General features: G+C 43.6%; 1 protein-coding gene across 2 annotated transcripts in view; it reads left to right on the top strand.

Moving 5' to 3' along the window:
* Window positions 1–27,469, top strand: part of PLEKHA2 (pleckstrin homology domain containing A2) — a 571,168-nt gene that overhangs the window by 363,203 nt on the left and 180,496 nt on the right. For both annotated transcript variants that reach the window (XM_085634579.1, XM_085634580.1), the window contains one exon: window positions 10,979–11,035. In XM_085634579.1, coding sequence (XP_085490705.1) covers window positions 10,979–11,035 — 57 coding nt within the window. The remainder of the gene's footprint in view (window positions 1–10,978; window positions 11,036–27,469) is intronic.

Raw genomic sequence — 27,469 nt, 5'->3', positions numbered from 1 at the left:
GCTAGTCTGGAGCCAGAAACTCAGGGCACCTGTGCACTTCAAAGGCATACCTCTTGAAACTTCAAAGGCACAACTGTGTATAAATACCGGACCACAGACACCAACTCTTCAGTGCACTTTTGACCTGTGGATAGTCTATCAGGAAGAAGAACTGCTGTGCTTCTGAAAGGACTGCCACTCTGCTGAACTTTTGCTCTGAAGTAACTGCTGCCCTGTTATGTTGACCTGCTGCCCTCTTGCCTGGGGAGGAAGAACTGGACCTGCAACTTCATCTCAAAACCATGGCTACCAGAGTTAATCCAAGTGTTAGTCTCCTAGCTTCCTTATTTCAGACTTAGGGTTATAAAAGGCTCCTCAATATCCTGCACCAGCTCCTGTACCCAGCTAAAGTGAGTTCCTAACCTCCAAGTGGTGCCCTTTGGGTGTGGCTCAGGCAGGTGAAATGAAGCTTTTGGGACTTTGCAACCACAAATTGGCCTGTTTGCACTAAGACCTCCACGCTCAAACCGTCAATAAGCATGAAGCTCCGTAAGCCCAACTCTTCACACTGCAGCATGAAGCGCTCGCGGCGACCTTCAACACGCAGCTTTAGCAACGCCCGTCCGTGACGCCTGGCCTGCTCTTTGAGCTATGCCTGCAGCCTGCCGTGAAGTTCTCTCTGCTCCTCGCAGCACCTCCAATGATAGCGGGAGTCTTGGAACAGACTTTGAAAAGGTAAACTTTAGCGGGCCTAACCTGGTGACTCTAGCTGACCTGTGCTCCATTGTGGTCAGCCTGGAAGTGTGACTTTGACCTGGCCCAGGACAGCCAGATTTCCCCGGTTGGCGCTTTATGCTTTTTGGTGCTATTTTAGTCAAAAATCTTTAAAAATTCATAACTCCAGTTATACTGATTGGAATTTGGTCATTTTGATCTTGTTGTATTTATAAACGTTTCCTCTATTTTTCTAACCTGGTGTGTGGCACTTTTGGTGTGATGGTTTTACTTCATTACTGTTTGAAGTGTTGCACGGATGCTGTACATATTGCCTCTAAGGTAAGCCTGACTGATCTGTGCCAAGCTACCAGAGGGAGGAACACTGGTGAATTTAGGGTTGGCTTGTGCCTCACCCTGACAAGGATTGTGGTTGCTGATTGACCAGAGCTCACACCCCGGTCAACCAAAAACCCAATTTCTCACATACCAAGTACACCAAACAAAGATATTTCTTTCTAGGAATTCAGTATGCTCATGCCTCCATAACAACTAAATGTTAATCAATTAAGTACTATTTTCAATATGTGCACATTCCTTCTACAGCTCACTGTTCATGAGTTAAGATAATTGTGTTCAATTACACACTCATACAATGTATTGGTTCAAAATAATACTTAACCAATTGCTGTTACATATTGATGGGGCTGAACTCACAAACCATAAAATATATACCTGCCTTGTTAAACAAAAACAGCTAGTTACAAACGATTTAGCTATTCCTCATCTACTGTATTTATTATAGAACAGAGTATTTATTAATAAAGTATCCATCCATATGGATATTAGATATTTTATCCATTTGTTTTAGTTCATTTCTAATCTTTTAGATTTTAAAATCTTGCTACTTTAGAGAAAACACAATTAATACCACCCAGCATAAACAATCTTCCTTTAGTGTTTGGACACCTTCTTCGAAGAACAGTAGCCATATTACAGATGGTGCCTTGGGAGGGCAGCACGTGTGTGTTTCTGCTTTTGTTGCCCCCAGGGCACCATGGTATTACAGAAGGGCCTGCATATGCTAGTGCAGCCTCCACTGTAATTCTGATAGTGATATTGCACATGCAGAGCTAGCAAAGCACTATCATTAGAGAGAGTTTCCTCATTTCTATGTGAGGCATGGCCGCATTCAAATGAGGGAATTGCATTGACTCTGTGCCAGTGCCACATCATGGACATGGGCACAGAGGCAAACATGCTCCACTGTGCGCCACAAAAATGTGACACACTGACAGTGCCTCCCCTGAGGGCAGCCCTCTAGAAGGGGAAAATGGGGTCCCGTGGTCCCCACAGATATCCCCATTCAGGCATGAAAGAGTCACTCACTGCACCCGCCTGAAGGCGGCTCTCTCATCCCTCCCCAAAGTGCAGGCGGGTTGCCTCCTGCACTGTGAAACAATGGAGGGACTTTGAAGAAGCCTCTCTGTATGGGGAAGCACATTATTTGTACTAGGGCACCCTGCCTCTGTTTGCCCCTGGTGCACCTGTTTAAAGGTGCGCTCTGGCCAGTGCTTAATTTGAGCCGGTGCATAACGGTGCTCAGCACCGGCACTTCATTGGTTTCCGGTGCTCCTAATTGCCAACACCATACTTAGAACAGTCTACCACATGGTGGCGCTGCTCATCTAATTTAGAGATGAGCAGAACAACGGTTGTTTAGGAATACAATATATGTTGAAATTTCTAATACCTGCCTCCCCAGCCATTACTTTAGCTTTGGGGTCCTGAAATAATCTGAACTGTTGCATTTACATGCGAGAGAGATGGTTAGTAGTTGTTTTGGCAGCGATGACAAGGGCGATGGATGGTGCAAGCTGCAGTGGCCTCCTAATCAGAGCAGTGGCAAGTAATATTTTACAAATTAACCACTGGCTGTGGCACAAGCAAAGACAGTGCGCCCTATAGTAGTTCCGGCTCAATGCCTTCTTACTAATAGAAATCCCAGGCAAATTCCTTTGAACACTGAGTCCCATCTAAGGCCATTGATTGATGCAGCCAACATTGCAGAAATAACCACCAACTTTGAAATTAAATGGCCTCACAAATACGTCTCTAATAGCCTTATTGAGCAAATCTCCTTTAACCGTAGGCCAATAGTCTGTCAATGTAATTTAATTCTCTGCATCACTAGTGCAGCTTTTTATACAGAATGTTCAATCAAATTTGCTGTTGAGTGCCTCTTGATCCCAGAAGCCTTCTAAAGGTTGTGCAGTTTATATTCTTCTACTTACATATTCAAAAAAAATATGATAATGCGCATTCCTCTTGAATGTGTATTCAGGGAAATACAGCAAAGAGGCGTGATCCACTTCCTGCAGCACCTTGGCCAATTTCAGCAGGAATCTTAACCCGTGGGTGCAGGGGATTTGGTGTGCTTGCAGGAACGTCCTGGACCAATTAGAGCCAAGCACATCCAGGCACGTAGCAACCTGTTTGCCAAAACAAACACTTAGGGTGACATTGTTTTGGTATGCCAGCCAGACGACAGTAACATCAGTTCTCGGAAGACAGCATTAATCCTTTTAAGACCCAGAGTGCTGCAGTGTGTTTTCTTTCGGAAGCGTATGCATGTTACTGGCAATTCCTAGGAGGAGCACCTTTCAGACCCAGAGAATAATATGAAGCAATTAGTTCAGGTTTTGACCCCATACAACATTGCGGTTTAAATCTGCCACTGCAAAAGCACAAGATTTTAGTTTTTGGGAGATTTAACTCCAGGAAGTTGTCAGTGTTTGAGAGTTAGGAGCTGTTAATAGTCCTCCAATACTTAGTGGGATGAGGTTCATTAACCCCTTCGCTGCGGCGCAAATTCCACCGCAGCGCTGGGGGGGTTTGGGGGGGTTGACGGCGCCGCTGTGCTCATGACGGAACCACGCCGTCATGAGTCACGGGTGAGCTGTGCTCATGACGGCGTGGTTCCGTCATGACTCCACCCACTGCACTAAACGCCCGCACAGGCGGGGAATTAGCGCCGCGTGGGAAGAGCGGCCGCCAACGGCCGCAGCATGACGAAACCACTCCGTCATGAGCACAGCGCACCCGTGGCTCATGACGGAGTGGTTCCGTCATGAGCGGGGAACGGGTTAATACCACATCATAATCAATTATAAACTGCCCCTATTCTAGGTGGAAAGCATCTTGTACTCCCTGATTCCTGTAGAATGTCTCAAATGTAGGAGCTGGAAAGTGGAACAAGCGCGCATTGCTGTTTCAGGTCATTGTCAGTATACATTTTCCTCAAGTGTCCTTATCAGTTACAGCAGACAGGGACTGAGCCTTATCTTTACCATCTTTAACTATGAATGATTCCTCTCTAAGAGTGCTTGAAAATCAGCACAGAACACTTTTACAGAAAGAAGTGCTAGATGCTGTGCAGCAACTTAAAAAAAATATGTTCTTATTGATACATTTGTATTATTAGCAATATCACGTTTGACACATACAGGGTTATATAGAGGTACATATTTCTCATCTGATTGCTGAGATCTCGCATTTCCAGCTGCTTCGATATACATCTGTTTATTAGCATGGCACTGGACTCTCACTGGGCACTACCTCCCTTCTCCTCACAGGTGTAAGCACGTTTGGGCCAACCTCTTCCCAGGGTGTGAATAGAGTCTGTGACACCCCCCCGTGTATCATTAAGTTCTAGCCCATAACACCTGAGCCAGGGATGCCAGATCTTGAAAAATGTCTGCCACCTCCCTCGGGTACACTAGAGCAGCCTCCCAATCTATGTCTTCTAGGACACGCAGGGTGGTCTCCCAGCGTCTCCTCAGGGCTTCTAGGTTATCTGGCACATTATTAATAAGGGGCTTATAGGTCCAGGAAATGGCCTTCTCTGGTATCTTCCCTTGCAGGAGTTAAGTTAAAGTTAGTTAAAAATTTAAAAATTTATATAGCGCATGGCTGCCCTAGCAACGAGGCGTCCCAGCGCTAAAGCAGAGCCCTGAGTAAGGTGGCAAGCAGAGAAATTAAAATTGGGGGAAGAGCCAGATCCTAACCAGCCTTCTAAAGGTCAGGTGATCAGGAATGCAACGAATATGAAGAGGGAGGGAGTTCCATAGAGCGGGAGCCAACCGCCTAAAAGATCTACCACCAGATCTAGCTCTCCGTATTCGTGGGATTCTGGTGAGAGACAAATCTGCCGAGCGCAACGCTTGTGTGGGTACATAGTACATGCATAGATCACTCAGGGTTCCTGGGCCGATGCCTGTGAGAATATTATGCATGATACATAGCACTTTAAAATGAACTCTTTGTTCAAGGGGTAACCAATGCAGGCGATAAAGGAGGTTGGATCCAATAAAAGAGAACTCCCTCAGGACCTATATTTCTTTTTTCTGATGCAACATAAATTCAGTATGGGCTGAACATAAAATTTAAGCACCAACAAAGTGCAAGAACATATACATAGTTGTGAGTCTTAACATTGTTTGTTTATTTTCTTTCTTTTATCAAAATTATTTTTATCATTTCTTTTATCAATTTTACACATAAAATGTATATAATAAGCATGTACATATGTCTTTACACTATAATTACATTATCATATGTCAACATCGTATAACCCCAGGTAAAGAGACAGCAAACAACCTTCCAACAAACTTTAATACATACACACCCCTTCAGCTGCATTCATACCACATTCATAACTACATATATCTGGAAAGTGGGAGACATAAGAATATTTTTGGTCTCCTCGACCATTTGAGGATACTGCATGAAGCAAGATCTGAATAGCATTGGTCGATGCGTTTCGGTGGCTTGAGGTATAAGTAGATACCACCTTCCTCAGGACCTGCCAGATATCAGACCAGAGTCGCTCTACCCAGGTTGGAAACATGACAGTATTTGGGGAGTGCAAAGATAGCCCGTGCCGCAGCGTTCTGGACATGCTGCAGTCTTTTAATCACAGACTTATTGGACCCTAAGAGTAGTACATTACAATAGTCCAATCGGGCCAAGATAGAGGCTTGTATGATCAGCTGCCATGTTTGAGAGTCAAAAAATCCAAGTATAGGCTTTAGGCCTCGTAACAGGCCAAAGCATTTCCCAGCCACCGATTTGGCATGCATGGAAATATTTGACAGAGGAGTTTTTGGGGCCTATTTTACAGACTACCCAACCTGTTCTTTCTAAGGATCCTAACACTGATGCTCTGGTTTTTCACAAGTGGATTTCGACTGCTGTTGAGTCCACTGCCCCAGCCAGATTGTCCAAATCTCTGAGAAACTCTCCTTCTGCTCCATGGTTTTCAGAGTCCCATAGGTCTCTGAAAAGTAATTGCAAACGTCTGGAGCGACAATGGAGGGTGATTTATGCAGCCGCTGCTAAAATGGTATATAAAGCCTCTTTGAAAGAGTTGCTCAGAGCAATTAAGGCGGCCAGAAAAGAGTATATAGCCACAAGGATTAACAATTTGGATAAACCTGGCAAAGAATTGTTTAGGTGGGTTAACTCCTTTCTTAATCCCCGCAAACTAACTAACTAACTACTGATTCTCAGCCGTCACAATTTCTTTGTGATGAGCTCTCTGACTTTTTTGACAAAAAAAATCGAACGGTCTACAGTTCTTTCATAGACGGAGCAAAAACAGTCAAATCTGATGTTAGTCAGAGTAGTGCCAGGAAACCTCTCTTATCCTGTTTTGCCCCTATATCTCAGCAGGAGGTATTGGCTGAGATGCTGAAGTGCAGGTCAGGTGCCCCAGGGGACGCTTGTCCCTCCAAATTATGGAAGGAAGTAGCCCATTCTGCCTCCCAGTTGCTACTGAACATATGGAATAATTCTCTTGGTTCTGGTACCTTTCCTGACTTATCGAAGCACGCAACACTCCTGCCTTTAAAGAAAAAACCCAATATCGTTGCTTAATTTCCTGAAGGCAGCAGTGCTGCATTTGGACTTTATGAGTGTAGTTCCGAAAAATCATCACAGGGAGGATTGGAATGTCAAGGATTCTGTATTTTGCGTTGCTCGGAAAACAGCATTCCTATCTGCATAGTTAAGCACTATGGCAATGAAGGGGCAAGGCAGGGCACTCACCAGAGGTCTCGCAGTCAGTGCGTGGTGCCCCACTCAATTATAAAGAGGCACCCAGCCATATCATTTATAATGATATCATCTAAATAGATATAAGACACAGCTCATATGAAATATGGAACAAAAGTAAAACTGGCACCTTTGGCAAAAAATGCTCTTTTAGAATTAACAGAAAGTGGGCCTTTTGTAACATCTGATAGGCTATCTGAGTTGGTAATAATCGCAATGCTTTAGGCATGATCTGTAATAGGAGCCATTTGGGAATTGAGTATATCCCTCAAGTTTCTAAGAATGCAAAATAAACTTGAGACAACGTAGAGGCTAGAGCATTGGTATTATATTGGTAATTTGTCATTAATTTGTTCCCAAAACTTCTGAAAGACTTATGATCAGTCAGCTGAATAACAAATAATTTTGCCTCATTCACACTTAAAGCACCTTTATTAAGTAGTTTTCTGGGGGTTTTCAAGGATAATTTGGAAGGATCATCCATAAAGTGAATGATGTTTTCTATGAGGAAATTTCTGTCAAGATTATAATGTATTCTTGTTCCTCTGTTATTTATATACATCTATAATTAGAAAGTAAAAGACAAAAGAAGGAAAAGTAAAGATTTCTACCACATTTAGCAAATGCAGATGAAATGTCAACAGAACAACATCAATGTTTAGTTAGGTCCAGTATCTCTCGGTCTGGCATTAAAGGATCCAGAAATTGCTGAACCAATAATTCCAGGCACAGAGAAACCACAAATGTTGTAGTTGCCCTGAAGTGACATTTCCCAAGGGATACTGCTCTAAGCAACTGGAAATGAGGCAACATGGCCTTGTGGTTTTTCAGTATTTGGTGTTGCTTAAAGCTTGAACCTATGTTAAAAAAACTGTAAAAATGATGAATCAACACAGTGTGGAATTAGTAGTTTGAGTTATTCAGACATTATTCACCCTTAGTTCATATAGTGCTCTTTATTCCAACTTTATAGGATGATACATAATTCTCACTGCATCCTTGCTTTCATTTCAATGCTTGTAACTTTTTTCTTTTTAAAACCTAACTTATTGATTTTCACAGGAAAACAAAGCAACCCAAAAACCCCCAGCAGTGCACAACCACCACAAGTGTGTATCATCATTCAATGTGGAGTCACCCAATTGTGCCCCGCAACCCATAATAATCCCACCATTTGCCCCACATCTTTTTATGTCATGAGGACACCCACGGGCAGCGTATATTGGCTCCTCCAATTTCACGGACCAGTCCATGACTGCTTGACATACCGCCATAGAGGGCGGTATCGATGAGTTCCACAATCGAGCTAAGTCCCTTTTTGCCATCAATGACCCCAGACCCACCAGCAGGCATTCACTCCAGATGTTCTCTCAGGCTAAAAATAGCAACGTGTGCAGTAAAGTCAATCGGGTGGTGCAGTATGCGTGCAAGTTTTCATCGGACAATGTCACCGGACAAGACCAAGTCACATGGACGAAGTTGAACTCTTTACACACCACATACTTGACATGTTGAAGGTTTGGCGGGTGGGACAGCAGCAAACATCCGCCTGCTTTAGGTGCAATACTGATGCAACAGAGGATCATGCGGAACCTATACGATATCTCCAGTTCTCTGGGTGCCATAAGAGCCTCCTCCATTCGCTGTGCAACCAACGATTCCTAGCAGGCCTTCAAAGGGGCAAATAAGTGCTGTGAATTGTTAAAAAGGGAATGGTAGACACTAGAAGCACCGCCCTACCCCGGAGGACCTATGATCAGTTTGGCCTCCGAAGGGCTAAACTCATGCACTTCTCCCAATAAGCCCTCAATGGGAGGTCAAGGCCTGGTGGAGCTGTAAGAACCTAAAGAACTGGAACCGGTATAAATTAAAGTTGGCCTGCAAATCTTGAAAGGATATCATATGTGCACCCTGCCACCCATCCCCCAGCCCAGAGATGCTTATGAGGTACCATGTGCCGAAACCTGCCAAGTTAGCTATGTGGCATGACCAATTCCTCCACCAAAGGAGGATGTGCAGCATGATCCTGCCCATCCACCCCGTCGAGCACAATGCCAATCTCCATGTTATCAACACAGTTCTAGTAAGGTCAGGGAGGGTGCAGGTACTGGGAGTTCCATGCAACCTGTCCATAGTGGTGTCCCAGCTGATAGACATCAGTTTGCCCCAATTTCTGGGGTTGCACCACCCACCATGGAGCCAGTCATTGAGGACCACAAACTGTGAGGCCCTAGAATAGAGCTGAACGTTTGTCACCGCTAACCCCCCATCAAAAGTAGAATGTACACACTTCTCACCTGGCCGGCCCAGAGGAAGGAGTGCACAGCAGAGTGTATTCCGGTGAACTAGTTTTTTGGGCAGGGAGTTGGGAAAGTTCTGCAAAATATACAAGAACAGTGGTAAGATCATCATCTTAAAAACAGCAAACCTCCCCAGTAGGTTAACTGGCAGTCGGGCCCATGTATCTAGATCTTTCTGCATTTTACGGACCAAAGGAGTCAAGTTAAGTGACCGAGTGAGGCCTGGGAGCAGGGAAATATATATATGCCTAGGTAAAGGAAGCTCACTCTGCGGACCCGTGGCAGAGAGTGCCAAGACGTAACTATAATTGGCCAGTTCAAGGTAACCAATATCAATTTAGACCAGTTGACTAGAGGGCCAGAGGCCTAGCCATGCTGTTTTAGCATATAAAGTAGCAGTGGACAAGTAGGCTCTGGGGCAGAGATGAAGCGCAAGATGTTCTTGGTATACAGAGCTATCCGATCTTCAATACCATCCCCCCATCGGAATCCCTGGACTTGAGCATTGGCTATATCGCCTAGGTGAAAAAGAGGGACGACAAAGAGAACCCTTGTCTGGTGCCTGGCTGTATCATGAAAGTCAGTGACAGTATGCCATTAACCCATACTTGAACGGTTGGGTCAGCGTCCAATGCCCACACATACGATATGAAGCGCAAACCCGAAGCGTCTCATTGTATTCCACAGGAAGTTCAAATCAAGGGTGTCAAAGCCTTTTCAAAGTCAATAAGTAAAAAGGTGTTGGACCCTGCAAGATGCTCTTGATAAGCCACTGACTCAGTGCTTGTAACTTTAAATATATTTTTTGTTGATTTTAGGGTAGACCTGAATATTCATCTTTTGTAATTGAGGAACAGTTTTATATTTTGATAGAAATTCTCTGCTGTAATGATGCTCTACTTGTTAACCCCATTCAACAGCATTTAAAACTTGATTCTAATAAGTAGTCTTGACTCTCCAGGTATCTCTTACCTTATCCTACAATGGATTTCCTTCTTATTTGTCTAACAATGTAATCACAGTCCCTTGGTTCTCATTCTTTTCCCTATCATCCCCTACAAGTGTGAAACCTGTAAGGAGCAGTCCCTAGGCCACTACGGACTAGAGCCCAATTTAAGCTTCTCCCTGTGGTGTGCTAAGCTATGCATATATTAACTCCTTTACATATGGCCAAACCCTAGTCTAGATATACTCCATCCTTGGCCTTCAACTTCCACAACTGCCCCAAACAAATAAATGCAGAAATGCAAATGCAGAGAACCAAACATGTAAACCTAAGTCCAAGCCTAGGATGTGCATGAACTCAACATTCACAACTATCCAGGGCCTTTTTCCCCTTTTTCTTTCTTATTCTGATGTGATATAGCTTGCAATTGTTAATTCACTCTTTGTATTGTCTTCTACTTTGAAACACACAAGAAGTGACATTGGATTTCATAAGATTATTATTGAGTGTGGCTGTTTGTCAGTATGGATGTTGTAATAAGAATTAGACTTAGGCTCACCCAGGGCATTCTAGGGTAAAGTTCTGCTCTGCAGGCAACACATTTTTCAGCCTCTTGGCATTAAGATACATCTTTTCAGCACTAAGGTTTGTGACTGTTTTGATGAGACCATAAAACAGTTTAATGTGATTTAATACTATTGCACAGAAGCTATACTTTTTAACATTAAGCACCACAGCAACCACTGTTCAACATCCTAATGTCGAGGGTAGTTGGTAGTTGAGCAAAGTGTTGCAATTGCCAGCGAGATGCCCTGGTTGGTGCACCATACTACATATTACACATGACAGAATTACTGATAAAGTTTTGCTATAGGAATTATTGTGTAATAGTTGAGTTTCTCAACTGCATGCCACTCTCTTGCAGAATCTGCCAGATGGAACTGGAGCCGTTGGATCTTTGCCGCTGACCTACATATCTAAGGTAAGGATTATGATCGTGCACCATACATACAAAGGGTTATTATGGGTTCCTATTGTTATCATGCCCTTATACAAATGGTTACAAAGCTTCCCTTAGTACAATCTTACACTATCTACAGAAACGGTTATCATGGTTTCTTTATTACACCTGTACGGTATTTGTAGACATAGTTATCATTGTTTCGTTATTAAAATCATGCTCTATCTATGCAAATGGGTTTGACGGTTTCCTTATTACAGTCATATACTATCTATAGAAAGAGTTATCAAGGTTTCCTTAACAGCCTTCAAAAAAATTCCTTTGATAGTAGAAAGATAACATTTGATTACGGAGAATGTTTTTGATTGTGTTGTGCTTTGACTGTATCATTATTAACTATGGGGGCATAACTGGATCATCTAGGAGATGTTCAAAACTGTTAGAGGCAGCAGGGACAGGTTGAACTGCCTGTTTAGCCCTGGATGAAGGCGAGAATTGAGTCACTGGAGAGGGAGGGAATTTATGTTCATCCCACGTTTTAGGAGTTTATCCAGCATGCATACGTTGAGTAGGCCATAGCGGGTGGTGGTGCTAATGAGGAATGTTAGCTTCAAAGGAGAAGGAGACACTTGGATTTGGTTGGTGGGAATATGATAGTGACATCATGAAGTAAAATACATGGAGACTGAGTGGTTGAGTGGTGGCGTGGAGCTGGGATCTTTATTATCCTGAGTTTACTTAAACTAAGTTTGAAGCATTTCAATTACGTGGTGCATGAAAGTGCAGCAGTTGGTCATTTTGTTATATTAGGCAGATTTGTAGAGCGCACTTGGTAGGGTATCATGGTCTTGTGAAGGTGTGAGTCTAGCCACACCAAGGGCCTAGTGGGACTGCTCAAAAATCCTGGTTTTTCAGCTTCTTGCAGAATTCAAGAAATTACGAAGAAACTCTTATGTGTAGCGGCAGGTCATTCCTCACTTTAGGAGGGATGTAGGAGAATGCTCGCCCGCCGGATCTTGTTTTCTGTCTTTTTTCAGATGGTGTGAGTGGGATGAGAGGTGTGAAGGAGAAGATGATTTTTATGTTACAACAGATGTGTAGTACAAGAAGCCACAGAAGCATATGATCCCATTGAGAGATGTGGATTACAGAAAGAAAAGGAGAGTGCCAATGACTGAGCTTTAGGGATGCCCACTGTTAGGGTGGTAGACTTGTATGAGGCAGAGGACTGTGTGATTGATTAGGATTAGTTAGATAGCTATAGGTTGAAATTCTATAGTGCTTAGCCAGTTATGCCAAAATGGGCCATCATAATGATTAGGTTATTGCGTTTCCTGGTGTTGAAGGTGACAGGGTTTTTGAGAAGATTAGTGTTGAGTAACAATAGTGATGGGCATTCAACGGATGTTCTTGGTAAAGTAACGTTAGCGGTACCCCATCTTGATGGGTTTAGGGACTGTTTTGAGAGTGAAGAGAGCTTTTTGAATACAAGCTTTTCAAAGGATTTATCGATGGAGAAAAGGGAGACATTTGTAGCTGGCAAAGTAAGAGAGGGTTATTCAACACATTTTGAGGAGAGGGATAGAATCTTTGGAGATAGTTGTAGACCCTTTTAGGGATATCATTTATGAGCACATTTGGATTAAGGGATGCATTTTACTGGGGTGGCTTCAGAAAGGATTGTATGTCCTCTTTTGTGGGAGAGTAGTTGTCGATTTATGTGCCAAGAGTGGCGTTTGGGGTCCAGAGTAAAACGCGGGTGCGGGAGGAAGTGTATATGACAGAAAGACATGCTTCTTTTTGCTAAGCCACTGAAATGGCATCAACTGGGATTTTGCAGGGGCCAAACGTTGCAGATTAGTTTTGGGTTTGATGACTGCAGTATATCTTAAACATTTGTTCAGGTTACCCAGGTGAAGTGTTGAGTTAAAGCAGTTATTAAGGATTTCCTCAGAAGGAGACCAGGATATGACTAGAACAAATTGAGGTTGCCTCCTTTCCTAACACAGGAGCAAATCTCAAGACACTCATCACCAAACAAAGAAGAGAGTGGTGGGTGTCACATTAGTATCCTCACAGACCAGTCATAGAGGAAGGGGTAAGGCACAGTGTTGCAGGAAGTCTCATTGGTAAGAGTCATGCTCCCTTAGGTGTTATATTGTGAGCGATCAATCACTCAATGACACAATAGGGAACATATCTCATGGTGTAGTGTCACCAAGCACTCAGTGGCAAAATGTGGCACAGTGCTTGGAGTTAGAGGGCACAAATCTCTGATCGGATCACTGTTTGTGGACTGCAAGGGTGCTGATGTCTTATTGGTACAGTGGGAACCTTTTTGGGATACAGTGACCTGAATCACACAATAATGCACAGTTCTTGTGGTGCAGAGGCGCCAATCACTCAAAGGTCTAATGGGGCACTGTTCTTGCAATGCAAAGACATAAATCACTCAAAGGTCTAATGGGGCTCTGCTCTTGCAATGCAAAGACATAAATCACTCAAAGGTGCAATGGGGCACTGTTCTTGCAATGCAAAGACATAAATCACTCAAAGGTCTAATGGAGCTCTGCTCTTGCAATGCAAAGACATAAATCACTCAAAGGTGCAATGGGGCACTGTTCTTCCAATGCAAAGACATAAATCACTCAAAGGTCTAACGGGGCTCTGCTCTTGCAATGCAAAGACATAAATCACTCAAAGGTGCAATGGGGCACTGTTCTTCCAATGCAAAGACATAAATCACTCAAAGGTCCAATGGGACTCTGCTCTTGCAATGCAAAGACATAAATCACTCAAAGGTCTAATGGGGTCCAATGGGGCACTGTTCTTGCAATGCAAAGACATAAAGCACTCAAAGGTCTAATGGGGCTCTGCTCTTACAATGCAAAGACATAAATCACTCAAAGGTCTAATGGGGCTCTGCTCTTGCAATGCAAAGATATAAATCACTCAAAGGTGCAATGGGGCACTGTTCTTGCAATGCAAAGACATAAATCACTCAAAGGTCTAATGGAGCTCTGCTCTTGCAATGCAAAGACATAAATCACTCAAAGGTGCAATGGGGCACTGTTCTTCCAATGCAAAGACATAAATCACTCAAAGGTCTAACGGGGCTCTGCTCTTGCAATGCAAAGACATACATCACTCAAAGGTCTAATGGGGCTCTGCTCTTGCAATGTAAAGACATAAATCACTCAAATGTGCAATGGGGCACTGTTCTTGCAATGCAAAGATATAAATCACTCAAAGGTCCAATGGGACTCTGCTCTTGCAATGCAAAGACATAAATCACTCAAAGGTCTAATGGGGTCCAATGGGGCACTGTTCTTGCAATGCAAAGACATAAAGCACTCAAAGGTCTAATGGGGCTCTGCTCTTACAATGCAAAGACATAAATCACTCAAAGGTCTAATGGGGCTCTGCTCTTGCAATGCAAAGATATAAATCACTCAAAGGTGCAATGGGGGACTGTTCTTGCAATGCAAAGACATAAATCACTCAAAAGTCTAATGAGGCTCTGTTCTTGCAATGCAAAGACATGAAATAACTCAACTGTCTAATGGAGCACTGTTCCTGCAATGCACTGACATAAATCACTCAAAGGTTCAATGAATCACAATGCACAGGGATCAGGAGCACCAATCTATCAAGTGCACAAAAGGGCAGATATATGTGCAGTGGCGGCTGCCACAAACAAAGGGTGGTGAGCGGGTGGAGGGAATGTGGGAGGGGTCACGCGGGGTTGGGGTGGATCACAGGGGGGTTACAAGAGGGTTGAGTAATAATATATATATTTTTTTAAAGAACTTACCTGAAGTTATCAGCCGCCTCCCACGTTGCACCTTCTCTATTCTTGGGACAGACTCCCATCCAATGCCCGTGTTACAGTGCGGGGATTGGTCTGAGCAGGCTAGAAAGACGATCCACTTAGACCAGGGAGTCTGTGGGGTTTCTCCCTCCAGCTGGGCTGATCAATACAGCAGGGCAGGAGAAACCTAAGTGCGCATGTGTGTTTTGGCAGACCTGAGTCGGCCGGCCAAACACATATGCGCACTTAGCACTCCTCCTCCCTCCTCTCCCATCTCATGCCTCAGCCCCACCATTCCCTACAGCACTGGCTCAGAGTCGGTTTATGAAAAATAAAACAATGCTAGAACATCGTTTTATTTTTCATTTGCTGGCCAGGGCCGGCTCTAGGGCGGTGCGACCGGTGCCACCGCACTGGGTGCTGACTCTTCAAGGGGGCGCCATTCTTGGAAGTATTTTATAGCTTTAAAAGCACCTGCTGCTGCATTGCTAGCCTCCGGCAATTCTCATAGAGCAATAAAAATGTCAAGATAACTATGGTGACTAATGTTCTTCCTGGAGAGACAAGGAGTTTTGTCTAATAGAAGTTTTAACTCATTGTATGGTAGCACAGAGGGTTTATATGCCTGCTGCCAAGGATGTGTACCATGCAGATCAGAAAGTGCATATATTTTAAATCAGTCAGTGCTTTTGTCAGAGAGGTCCTTTTGTTACTGGCAGTGTAGATGTTAAAACCCTAACATGGAACAGTGAGCTAATAACTGTCAAAGAGCTGCATGCGAACTACAAGATATGGATTGGAGCATTATAATTTTTCCTCTGTCTTTCATTATTCTAATGTTTCAAAAACGGTTCATTTTGGTAAGAATACAAAATCCCTATTATTAAATGTAACCCCAAACCATGGGGTTATGTTTTCAATTCTGAGTCTGTGCTTCTCCAGACGAAGCACTCAAACTAAAATGTCTACCAATATGGATGACATGTGACTCCTACACCTTGTAGTCTTCTGGCTTATGTAACATTTCCTATACACTGATTTACACACCTGTGATTGATTGTCTCTGTGTGTTGCGTGTGTGATGTAAAGTGCTCTGACACCCTACACTGGTATAGGAGGTACTATACAACTAATTAAATACGTGTGAGAGAGAGTGATTATGGAGACTTGAGGGGGCACTGTGAAAGGGTGGTAGTGAGGGAGTCTGTGGGGGGCGCCAACAAACATTGTCGCACAGGGTGCTGGCTCTGAGCCAGGCATTGGTGCGATGCTCCTCCTCCACTGGGGAGGAGCCGCCGCTGTATTTGTGGCTCAGAAACATTAACCGCTAAATGTTACAATGAGTCTCAATTTTTGGCGATATAGATGTAGTTGTCGCATTTGGACTGGCGATATAGATGTAGTTGTCGCATTTGGACCAAGGACCGAACCATTCCCAAGTACACGAAACCTGGAGTTGCCGATATGAAAGAGGCTGATGTACTTTCCATTTCATAAGTGTGTGGCCTGTGAGTGCTAATCAGAGCAGCTTCAACTTGTATTAATAGAATGGGGATTATTATCCTCGAGTGTTGTAGTGTCTGTAACTCTTTTCTCTTACACTCACCTTCAGCCATTGATTTACGCCGTTGTCTTGAAAGGGAGAGTTTTTTGACTTGGCTTTCCCTTAAGAATGGCCTGTTACCATTCATTTTTTATTTATTTGAGGAGACTATTTTGTGATGCGCTTATATTCTCCTCTAACATATTTAATTTGTGTGTAGCTCCATTTAATTGATGTTCAGCTAATTGTATGCAGTGGCTCCGTTCACTCTGCGATTAAAAGTGGTTCCTTTATTTTTACTGAAAAAGCTAGTTCAAATTGTGCCTATTTTTAATTTTATTTTTTATATTAGCTTTACATTTAAGCTATTTACTTTGCCAACACCCCTTTTAAAGTTTATGTTATTGGAACATTGTACCTGCGTTACATATGAGTGCTTGGTTATGTGATGATTTATTCTCGACTCTTTAAAAAAAATTAAAAAATTAATTGCGTGGCACAACTGAAAAGCATGTTATTTAAAAACATCCCTACCAAAACAGCCGTGTTCCTGAATTTTTATTTTTATTTTACATTTTTATTGCAAGCCTACAGAGGCCATATTTAAGATGCAGATAGTTAAAAAAAATGTTATTATTACTATTTTTTTGTTGCATGTACTTGCAAAAAAAAACAAATAACCACGTCACCAGTCTGCCAAGGCTAGACATTGGCTTTGCCATTTCACGCTATTCTTTTGGACTAAGCGCACATACCAATCACGAGTTATAGACCCAGAACGAGGCTCTTTGGTCAGGATTGGCTCTCCATCTGTTGCCCGTCCAGTGAATGTGACTACTGTCATGTCAAACTGTCTTCCCCAGATGGACAGGGGTGATGGTCTGTTAATCTACATTTTTAATGTGTGAGTGGCCTCCCAGAGTGTTGGCACGCGATTGCACCCAGAGATCTTGAACTTACCCTCAGAGCCAATGAAAAGCAGAAGCTGAATCACTTATTAGATTGTGAGGTGCGATCTGTCTAGTTCCTGTTGCATTAGAATTTCCACCAAGTATTCTGCTCTATTGATGTATGCAGTATCTTTTGCCTGTTTTATGTAGAATAAAGTAATTATTTACATAAGTTAATCACTGGCTGGCCACTCATATTCTTGGGTGTTATTTCATGAGTTGCTGAGCTCTGATTAACCCAGAATTCTCCAACACGTCGACTTCGAGCTACCAGTGCTTGCACGAGGATTTCTAGTAGCTCAACTCCTGGAGTTTGGAAGTATTGCCCTGCCTGAAAATGCAGTACTTAAAATCACCATGGGCTTGGTTTTGTGTGGCTGGGCTTGGAATGGAGGAGCTGAATACCCTCTCGGGTGATTAGTGTGCTGTACAAATCAACATACCATAACATACAACCTACCCTCTTAAAAGCTAAACAAGTGTGCTTCTTGCTAAGAAGCCTGAAAATAAATAAATGCCTCAAACCAGGGTACTTATTTACAGGTCCATTGCGCCGCCGGAGCATCACTTTTTTGACGCACCGGCGGCGCAGTGTGCCTGCCCATATTTACAAGGCCACATAAAGCCACCCAGGCGTGGCTTTTCATGACCTAGTAAATATGGCCCCCTTTCACACATTACTCTGCGTAAAAGAAATGAAATGAATGAAATGAAATCCGACTTATAACGCGCTACTAAGCCCGATGGGCGTCAAGGCGCCTAACCCAAAAAAAAGCTAGTTGAGTCAAATAGACTTACTTACTGGTAGGCTTTAGTAAAATACCACGTTTTAAGTGCTTTTTTAAAGAGGATTAGTGAAGGTTGTGTCTTAATCTCTAAGGGGAGGGCATTCCATAACCGAGGGGCCACGTTGGAAAAGGCCCTACTGCCCCATCTGACTTTCTTAAAACGGGAAACCACTAAGAGATTCATCTCAGAGGAGCGAAGACACCTGCGTGGAATATAGCAGGTTAAAAGAGAGCCCAAAGCGTTAGAGGGTACGGCCCTTAAAGCTCCAAATACCAGGATCAAAAGTTTGAACGAAATCCTATACTGGATTGGAAGCTAATGCAGACTTTTCCTGGCTAAAGAGGCCGAGGAAGGGACAGGTGCTGCTAAGACAAATCGGGCCGCAGCATTTTGAACAACCTGGAGGCGATAGATAAGACACCTGTTGATGTCTGCATACAAAGTATTGCAGTAGTCCAATCTTGAACCGACTAACGCAACTACCGTCTGCTTACGAGCCTGGGGGGAAAGATAATGAACGATTCTCCTAAGAATCTTGATAACCCCCCAGCACGTGGCCACCGTTCTGTTAACCTGGAGAGTCATGGACAATGAAGTGTCAAATATGACGCCAAGGTTCCTGGCAGAGTGGGATGGAATAGAGCAAGGTCCCAAAGATGGGGGCCACCACTCACTGGACCAGCAATCCTGATTGTTACCGAAGATCAAAACCTCGGTTTTATCACCGTTCAGCTTTAGAGAGTTTTGAATCATCCATTCGGAAACTGCTTGCATGCAGTTCCTAAAGCTGAACGCTGAAGTACTAGCCGAGTGGGCCAGGTACACCATGATTTGGGTGTCATCGGCGTATGACACAACCTCCATCCCCTGCGATTTCACAAGCCTAGCAAGGGGGGCCACATAGATGTTAAACAGGGTCGGACTCAAGGCCGACCCCTGTGGAACCCCGCATTGCATGGATTTAGCAGGGGAGAGAAACTCACCAAGCTTAACCCTCTGCTCTCTTAGATCTATAAAAGAGGACAAGAGGCTCAAGGCAGTGCCCGTTATTCCTAACTCCCTCAGACGTGATGTTAAAGTCGAGGGAGATAGGGTATCAAATGCTGCCGTAAGATCAAGAAGGACCAAAAGAGTGGTCTGACCTTGGTCCACCTTCGTTCTGATGTTGTTCACCACCATAGTAAGTGCCGATTCGGTACTATGGCACTTCCTGAATCCATGCTGGGAATCAGCCAAGTATCCAGAGGAATCCAGGAAAGCCGACAGATAGAAATTCAGGTGGGATTCTAGCATTTTAGCAGGAGCAGGGAGCAAAGATATAGGGCAAACGTTTTTGAGCATTTCTGGGTCCAGAGAGGGCTTTTTAAGCAGGGGCTTCACTATCGCCTTCTTCCAGGCTACCGGAAAGACACCCTGAGTCAAGGCACCATTCATCACCTCCAACAAGGGGGGTAATAGGGTATCCCGACATGCTTTCAACACTTTCAGGGGACAGGGTCAAGAGGAGAAGCAGATTTTGTTCTGTTCAGCAAAAGATCCAGCTCCTCAAGAGAAAGCTGCGGAAAAGAGGAAAGGGTCTTAGAGGGCTCACTAGTCCAAGATTCCAGATTTACCAGGGCCAGGGAAGAATGAGAACCCAGAATACTCCTCTGAGCTTCCAAAGCAAGATAAATGTCCTTGATTTTATTATGGAAGAAATCTGAGATTTTGTTACAGAGCTCCTGTGACCCTACAACTGGATCAGGCACTTGAAGGGAACAAAGGGAGTCCACAATTTTAAAAAGTTCCCTAGATGAAGTAAGGGATGTGGTAAGATTGGAAAAGAACTCCTGCTTTTCCGTTATTATCCTAGCCTTGTATTCTCGCAACAGGCGTTTGTGTGCCTCACCTTCGATAGGGTCCCATAACTTTCGCCATCTTCTCTCCTGTCTCCTACAGCTCTGCCTCAGGAGCCTTAACGGCTCAGAGAACCAAGGGGCTGAGGGATTACGCCTTGCTGAATACCGAAGAGAGGCGGGGGCTAGCACATCTACAGCTCTAGTGATGGAGTTAGCAAGCTCTTGTGCAGCCTCCCCAACTTCCATAGAGGGAGAATAAGAAGTACCCCCTATGAGTGGAGCGAGGGATTCGTTGGTAATGTTCCTACAACTCCTTTTGGGTTCTCTATTGTAAACATTCAGCTTAAGCCCACTTACAGGGGAAGATGCAAATTTTAAGGGCACTGCCAAATGGTCAGACCAGACCAAACGTAGAGGGGGACCAACCGACAATCTCGGGTCGTTGGAAAATACCCCGTTAAAGAAATGGCCGGCTCGATGAGTTGGATTGGTAACCAATTGGGTGAGGCCACACGCACCCAGCGAGTCCACCAAGGAAAGCGTATCATTAGATCCCAGATCATCTAAATGGAAATTTAGATCCCCAAGTATGGTAAGAAAAGGCTTACCAAAATAGGGTTCCAAGATTCTAAAAAGTTCACTACTAAAGTTAGATCTGGGTCCAGGGGGTCTATAGATAAGAATGCCTGTAAAAGACACAGAAGGGGAACAGGAAATACTAAAATACAAGACCTCAAAAGAATCCGAATGATCAGACAGGGCTTTGATACTACATGTAAAGGAAGTCTTTTAAACGATTGCCAACCCCCCCCTCTACATCTAGCTCTATCGAGTCTATGGAGTGCATAGCCTTCTGGAATAGCCATCAGTAAATCGTGGCCAGAAGAATCCGAAGCCCACGTTTCTGTTACAAACACCCATGAAAGATTCCTAACAGTCACAAAGTCGTTAAAGGCGACATTGTTTTTGATGAGTGATCTAGCGTTGACTAGGAAACCATTTCTTAGCTGTGACCCGTTCGTTGGGGCAGTGAGAGTGTGTATGCTATCGTTATTAGGACCGGAGGGCAGTAAGCTCCCCTTACAAGTATGGCATAGCGTAGAGCATAAGAAGCCATTGGGCGAAAAACTATGATGACAGGCTAGTAAAGAAGGCTTTAAGGCGAGCATATCCTGCAAGGAATACGAACACCTTACCTGACACATCGAGTCCCGGTCATCTCTAACCAGCCCGTCCCGCAGCACGGCCTCAGCGCGGACGGGCGCAGACGGGCTGAACTCAGGCGTAACTCCGGCAGGAATCCGGCGACCCCGCTGCGCGATACCGCTGCGCGTCAACATGACCCCCTTATGTGTACGTCTAGCGTCCTTGTGACGACTAGAACGTCCGAGCTCAAAGATGGCGCCACCAGGCGTCCCAATATGCACCCAGCACGCACCCAATATGGCCGCCAATACCCCAGCGTCTCCGGGAAAAAGGGCCCGCCAAACAGCGGTGAAATCCAAAGTTTTATAGTGCAGGTAAGGGGGCTCCCAGTTAAAACCAGGGGGAAGAACAAAGCAAATTAAAATCAAATACAAAACGGGACAATTTAAAAGCCAATAGTAAGTGGTAGAGCCAACAGCAAAATACGAGACGCGCTCTAGACGCTCTGAACTAGCAGGGCTCTCCGCCTAGATTTACCCCCCTTATGTAGTCGTCTAGCGTCCTTGTGACGACTAGAACGCCCGAGCTCAAAGATGGCGCCGCCAGGCGTCCCAATATGCACCCAGCACGCACCCAATATGGCCGCCAATACCCCAGCGTCTCCGGGAAAAAGGGCCCGCCAAACAGCGGTGAAATCCAAAGTTTTATAGTGCAGGTAAGGGGGCTCCCAGTTAAAACCAGGGGGAAGAACAAAGCAAATTAAAACCAAAACGGGACAGTTTAAATGCCAATAGTAAGTGGTAGAGCCAACAGCGAAATACGAGACGCGCTCTAGACGCTCTGAACTAGCAGGGGTGTTCCATGGGTGTTGCTGTGGGTGTTCCCACGCAACAGCCATGGAACCTGACACATTCCCAGATTTACAAGGTTTTGTAAACCTGGGAATGCATCAGATTCCTACACCGAACCTGTGAAGATGTAAGGGAGGCACAACAAAGAGAAATACCCTTATTTCTCCTTGTTTTTCCTTTTTCCCAGAGTGCTGCATTCTCCAGCACACATAGAAAAAGTAAACCACCTCTTGCGATTGTTTTTGTACAGGAATATGTCCCTTCCTGCACAAAAACAATCACTTCTACAAATCAGACACCATTACACCATTGCACAAGTGTGTATATGTTGGTACATGTCACCCCACTGTGCACCAGCACAGGGGAAAAGTACAGGAATGCGCCGTATCTTGTTGATACTTTAATAAAGATTGGGTTAACCTGTATACCCTTGTGGGCTTGGGTGATATACTGTATCAAGTAAAAGTGCCTACAAGGGTTATTATGTGGTATCGTCTGGTTGCCCACATTCAAACCGAATGCTTCCGGTCTGACTGTGAGTAGCCAGACGTGGATGATACGCCGCAATGACACGTCAATTGAGGGCGGCGTTCTAAAAGAATTAATATATTTTGAAATCACTCGATACAGAGATTGTTTTCACAACACGCGGGTGAAAATATGCTTTGAACAAATAGAGAGTTGAATTGTTTCAGCCAATAAACATCAATAAGAATACTGACTGAAATTTTACCAAAAGTTCTGTATTCTTCATAGGAATTGCAGTGTCCTGAAGATGGTCCAATAGATGAATCACGCAAAAGACAGAAACGTCGACACGTCACCCATTTTTCTATTCTACTAATGAACCTGTATGTTTATGAAAACTATGTCCAATGTATAGGCTGTTTTCATCAGGATTGAATTTAAAATGGGCTTTATTACATCGGTGATGAGGATTAATTAGTGTATAATCTTCAGTCTCTATCACCCATGTATTTATGAGATATTTTTGTACCCTTTGATCTATTGAAAAAATGTAAACTCATACAAAAAAGGAAATACACCCTACTTTGTTTCTTCTGTTCTAAAGATTCATTCATCGTCAAGTTACCTTATTATTTTTCGTTTCCAATTCATTTGCCAGGATGCCAATCTGAGGGCATTCATAAACATTATCTAAAGAAATACAATCGATGTTCAAATAATATCCCTTGTAGGCACTTTTACTTGATACAGTATCTTGTAGGTATTGCACATTCCTGTACTTTTCTTTTGATGCATTGCAGCGCACCAGGAAATCTTGCTGCACTGTTGTGCGTCAAAATATTGTAAATGAGGCCCCACATTTTTTGTAAACCTCTTTGAAAACCACTCTGAACAAATATTCTGTCAATGAATGTAATAATCTGCTGGCAATAAATCTTGGCTGTTTGATGGAGCCACACATCAATTACCACGGGTAAACTACCTTCACCCCGCATCCGTGACCCCGCATGCTGTCACAACGCGATCGTAACAACGACCCGGTTGTGACAACGCATACCATTACTCCGCAAGTCGTTACAACGATTTGCGGAGGGGGCAGAAGGTGTTGGATTTAAAATCCAACACCTTCCCTACAGTCCGCACAGACAGTTGGAATAGTAAATTTTACTATTGCAACATCCAGCGCCTCCCCTCCGCAATTGGTTGTAATGACTTGCGGGGTAATTGTATGCGTTGTCACAATGTTACGACCGTGTTGTGACAGCATGCGGGATAATGGTATGCGGAGTGAAGAGGCATATTCATTACCACGTGGTCCTTCACCACGCCTCTATACTACGCATGTGTCATTACCATCACCGTGAAAGCTGATGGCTGTCCTGTCACAAACTTCACATACACACGCTGACTGTGATTTGCCCAACAGGAACCAATGGGCGTCCTGCAGCACACACATGAGCCAATCTTCAACGATCAGGATATGTCGGAAAATGAAAGGTTTTCCAAATTGCTGAAACGCTGTGCCTGTTTCCCAGAAAGAGCAGTGGCAGCAGTGGGAGCCGGTGAGTGCCTAACCTGCCACACAGCCCTCTACCTCAGATCTCCTCTTCCTTCCCCCTGCACCGCAACGCACGTTTGCCCGCTTGTCACTTATTCTAAAGGGCTGGGGCAGCTCGTTGCCCACGTTATAAGACTCCCTCCCCCTTCAATGTGCGGGGGAATTGGCCCCTTCTTTCCACGAATAAACACGTTACACATAACCTGGGCCATATTTAACACGTGCTCATTTTGTGTTGTTCCTTGTACTTCATTGTAACATTTATATAGTGCTTGCCTACCCTAACAAAGCCTCAAAACTCTTGCTTTAAGTGTCAAACAGGGCTAAAGACATCTATATGAAGGAAACAAACACATGCCTGAGTTGTAAAACCCAGGAACACTAACCACTAACCCACACCATCCCTAAGCCATGGAAAGTAGCCGGAAAAAAACCTAAAACCTAGCATAAAAACCTCAAAACTAAACCTAAAACTCAACCCTAAACATTAATCCTAAACCCACCACGCATATGTTTTATCATATATTCCTTTACAACGAAATTTATGGTAAAGGCATGCATGCTAAAGGCATATGTGTGGTAAAGGCTTTGTGGTAATGGTCACACGTGGTTATGACCGCATTTTAATGGCTATTTCTCATGAATCTCAGTCATAAGTTTATTCCATTACAGTCAATGGTAGTTAATTAACCTGAGGGTTATTAGACTACATACAAATCTACATTCTTAAGGAACCGCTACATTTAAATGTCTTTCTTTCTTTCTCACCTGGCTGTATATTTGCTCTCTCCCTCCCCTTCTGTTTTAACTTTTTTCTATTTGCCACTTTCCATGGATGTTTTGTTCTCTCCTTTTTTCCTTGCTTGCAGTCTCACGGTTTCTCTTTGCTTCTTTCCTTCTTACCTCCTTTTCTGAATTCCTATTCTTCTTCCCTTTTGTGCAATTGTTCGCTTCTTCTGTCCTTGTCGCTGTCTTGCCTTCTTTCCCCTTTTCTTTGCTTTGTTGCTTCTTTCCTTTCCTTCTACTCTTTGCTCCTTCATTTCTTTCCCCTTTCTTTCGAGTTTCTACTTGTGTCCTTCTTTGCTTTCCTTCTCTCCTCTCTTTTCTTCATTCATTTTTTCATTTGTTTCTTTTCCTATTCTCATCGCTTTGTTCCTGCTTTCCTTCCTTCACTCCTTTGTTCAACATCTCCTTCTTTCCTTTTCGTCTCCCCTTTATCCTTTTTTCTTCTCTCCTTTGTTCCTTCTATCTGTTCCTCATTTATGATTCCTTCCATCCTTCTTTGTTGTCTTTCATTCAATTGCTTCTTACTTTCCTTCTTCCTTTCCTTCTCTCCTGCTGCCTGGTCTTTCTCTGCTTCCTTTCTCTCTTTTCATGCTTCTGCCCTCTCTTTACTCACTCTGTCTCTTTATGTACCTTTATTTAATCCATATATTTGGTAGGGGAAACATCCATTACAATGCAGTCATTACATCACACTGCTTTTACAATACAACTGTTACAACGCAACTGTCTTTACATCGCATGCCATAACAACGCATGCCATTACAACGCATATCACTACAACACATGCCATTACAACGCATACCATTACAACGCATGCCATTACAACGCATTATAAGGTAAATAATGGAATTCTTTTAGTTTTAGGGTGGGCATGGGTTTTGGGGTAGATGGAAATAGTCATTTTTACCCCTACACTATCCAACACTTTCCCTACTGTTGCTCCCACTGGAGTGGGAATAGTAATTTTTACCCCTACACTATCCAACACTTACCCTACTGTTGCCCTAAAAGTATTATGCGTTGTAATCGTATGCGTTGTAACGGTATGCATTGTAATGGAATGCGCTGTAATGGTAGTTTTAAAAAATGCGTTGTAATGGCATGCGTTGTAAAATCATGCGATGTAATGGTAGTTGCGATTTCAAAACTGCATTGTAAAAGCATGTGTTGCATTTGTTTGCATTGTAACGTCATATATTCATTTGGGAGTAACTCGTGATGCTTTACACTGATCAAAAATAGCACTCAGTATTGAAAAGGTTGGAGACTCCTACACCACCTCCTTACATAAGTTATGTACTGCTTGACCAGCTACCATGGTCGTTGATTCACCAAAATGCCTGGGGTAGCGGAAGTGACATCATGTGACCTTGACCCTGATTTTTTCCAGGAAGGGATGTAACATGACCCCACCATCACAACAGTTGACATTGCTGAAGTACCATAATAACTGCATGATTATTATAAGAGCATAAAAAAGACATACATCTTTTTTATATACCACCTATGTTATGGTGGTGACTTCATTTTTTAAAGGTCCGGGCATAATACTTTTGTTTTTGGCGTCTTACATAGCGCAAATTCAACCCAAAGGTATCAGAGCGATTTACATAAGCCCCATTTACATTACAGATGGACACATTCATTTTTGTTGGGCACAGGGAGATTAGGTGATTTGCCAAGAATCACAGGATGTTGAGCGTCCTTGCCAAGGCTCGAACCCGGTTCCTCAGCTTCGAGGTCGACCACTCTATAGCTGTTAGGCCCTGAATTGTAGTGAACAAGCAAAGTGAGTAAGCCAGACCTCTTATAGGGGGTTTCTCCCCTTGCCTTCAGAGAAAATGCTGAAAAATGTTTTGTTAAAAGGAGCACAGTTTTCACATAAATTTGCTAAAATCCTATAGGTGCTGAAAAGGCGCTCCTTATTATTCAAATCTTTTCATGCTGTGCCAAGCAAATGAAACCTGATGTGCCCCAGGAGTTGACTCCATTTTTTTCAATAGTTGTTATGTGTGCCCCGATATGTCAATAATTACCTCCATTGTGCCTGGGCCAGCATTTTGTCCTGAAAATGACTGAAAATATGCCGGTACCATAATATTATAATTTATGCTGTCCATATACCCTAGGTGACCTTCTATGTCAAAAATTACCTCAGTATGTCAGGCCCAGCATTTTGTAATAGCTTCCAACTCCCCATATGCCAAGTTGTCCCCTTTATACCAACAATTACCTACAATGTGCTAGTACCAGCATTTTGCCCCTAATGTCCATATGCCAAAAATGTCTTCAAATATTCCAGTCTTTTTCCACCGGTGCCCTGAATTACCCGGGCAGCTACTCCCACTACCAACCGCTGCTGCTTGCATTCACTCTTAATGTCACTCATTCTCACTCACTCATACTTACTGACACTCAGGCCCAGCTTTACTAAAGCTGTGTTCCCGGTTTGCAGTGCTTTTGTAAAGCAAACCAGAGCAGTGTTAAGGTGGGATTTAGTATCCAATGTAAATCCTGAGAGCATCCCAAAGTAATCCAAAGTTGAGCTATGCGCTGCTTTTCATTACCTAGCATCAAATTGGGGGCCTTCCATGATTGGTGTTTGGGAGTTCCAGGGCAACCACCCATGGGTTTTGACTCATTTCCCTATCTACAAACATTGGTACATAGGAATTTGCACCAAAATCTTATACTTCCTTGAGGCAAACGCAACAA

The sequence above is a fragment of the Triturus cristatus genome, chromosome 11 (genome assembly GCF_964204655.1).
Source record: "Triturus cristatus chromosome 11, aTriCri1.1, whole genome shotgun sequence".
Classification (NCBI taxonomy): Eukaryota; Metazoa; Chordata; class Amphibia; order Caudata; family Salamandridae; genus Triturus; species Triturus cristatus.
Note: the sequence above shows the minus strand (reverse complement) of the source record. Positions and strands in the feature narration are given on the sequence as shown.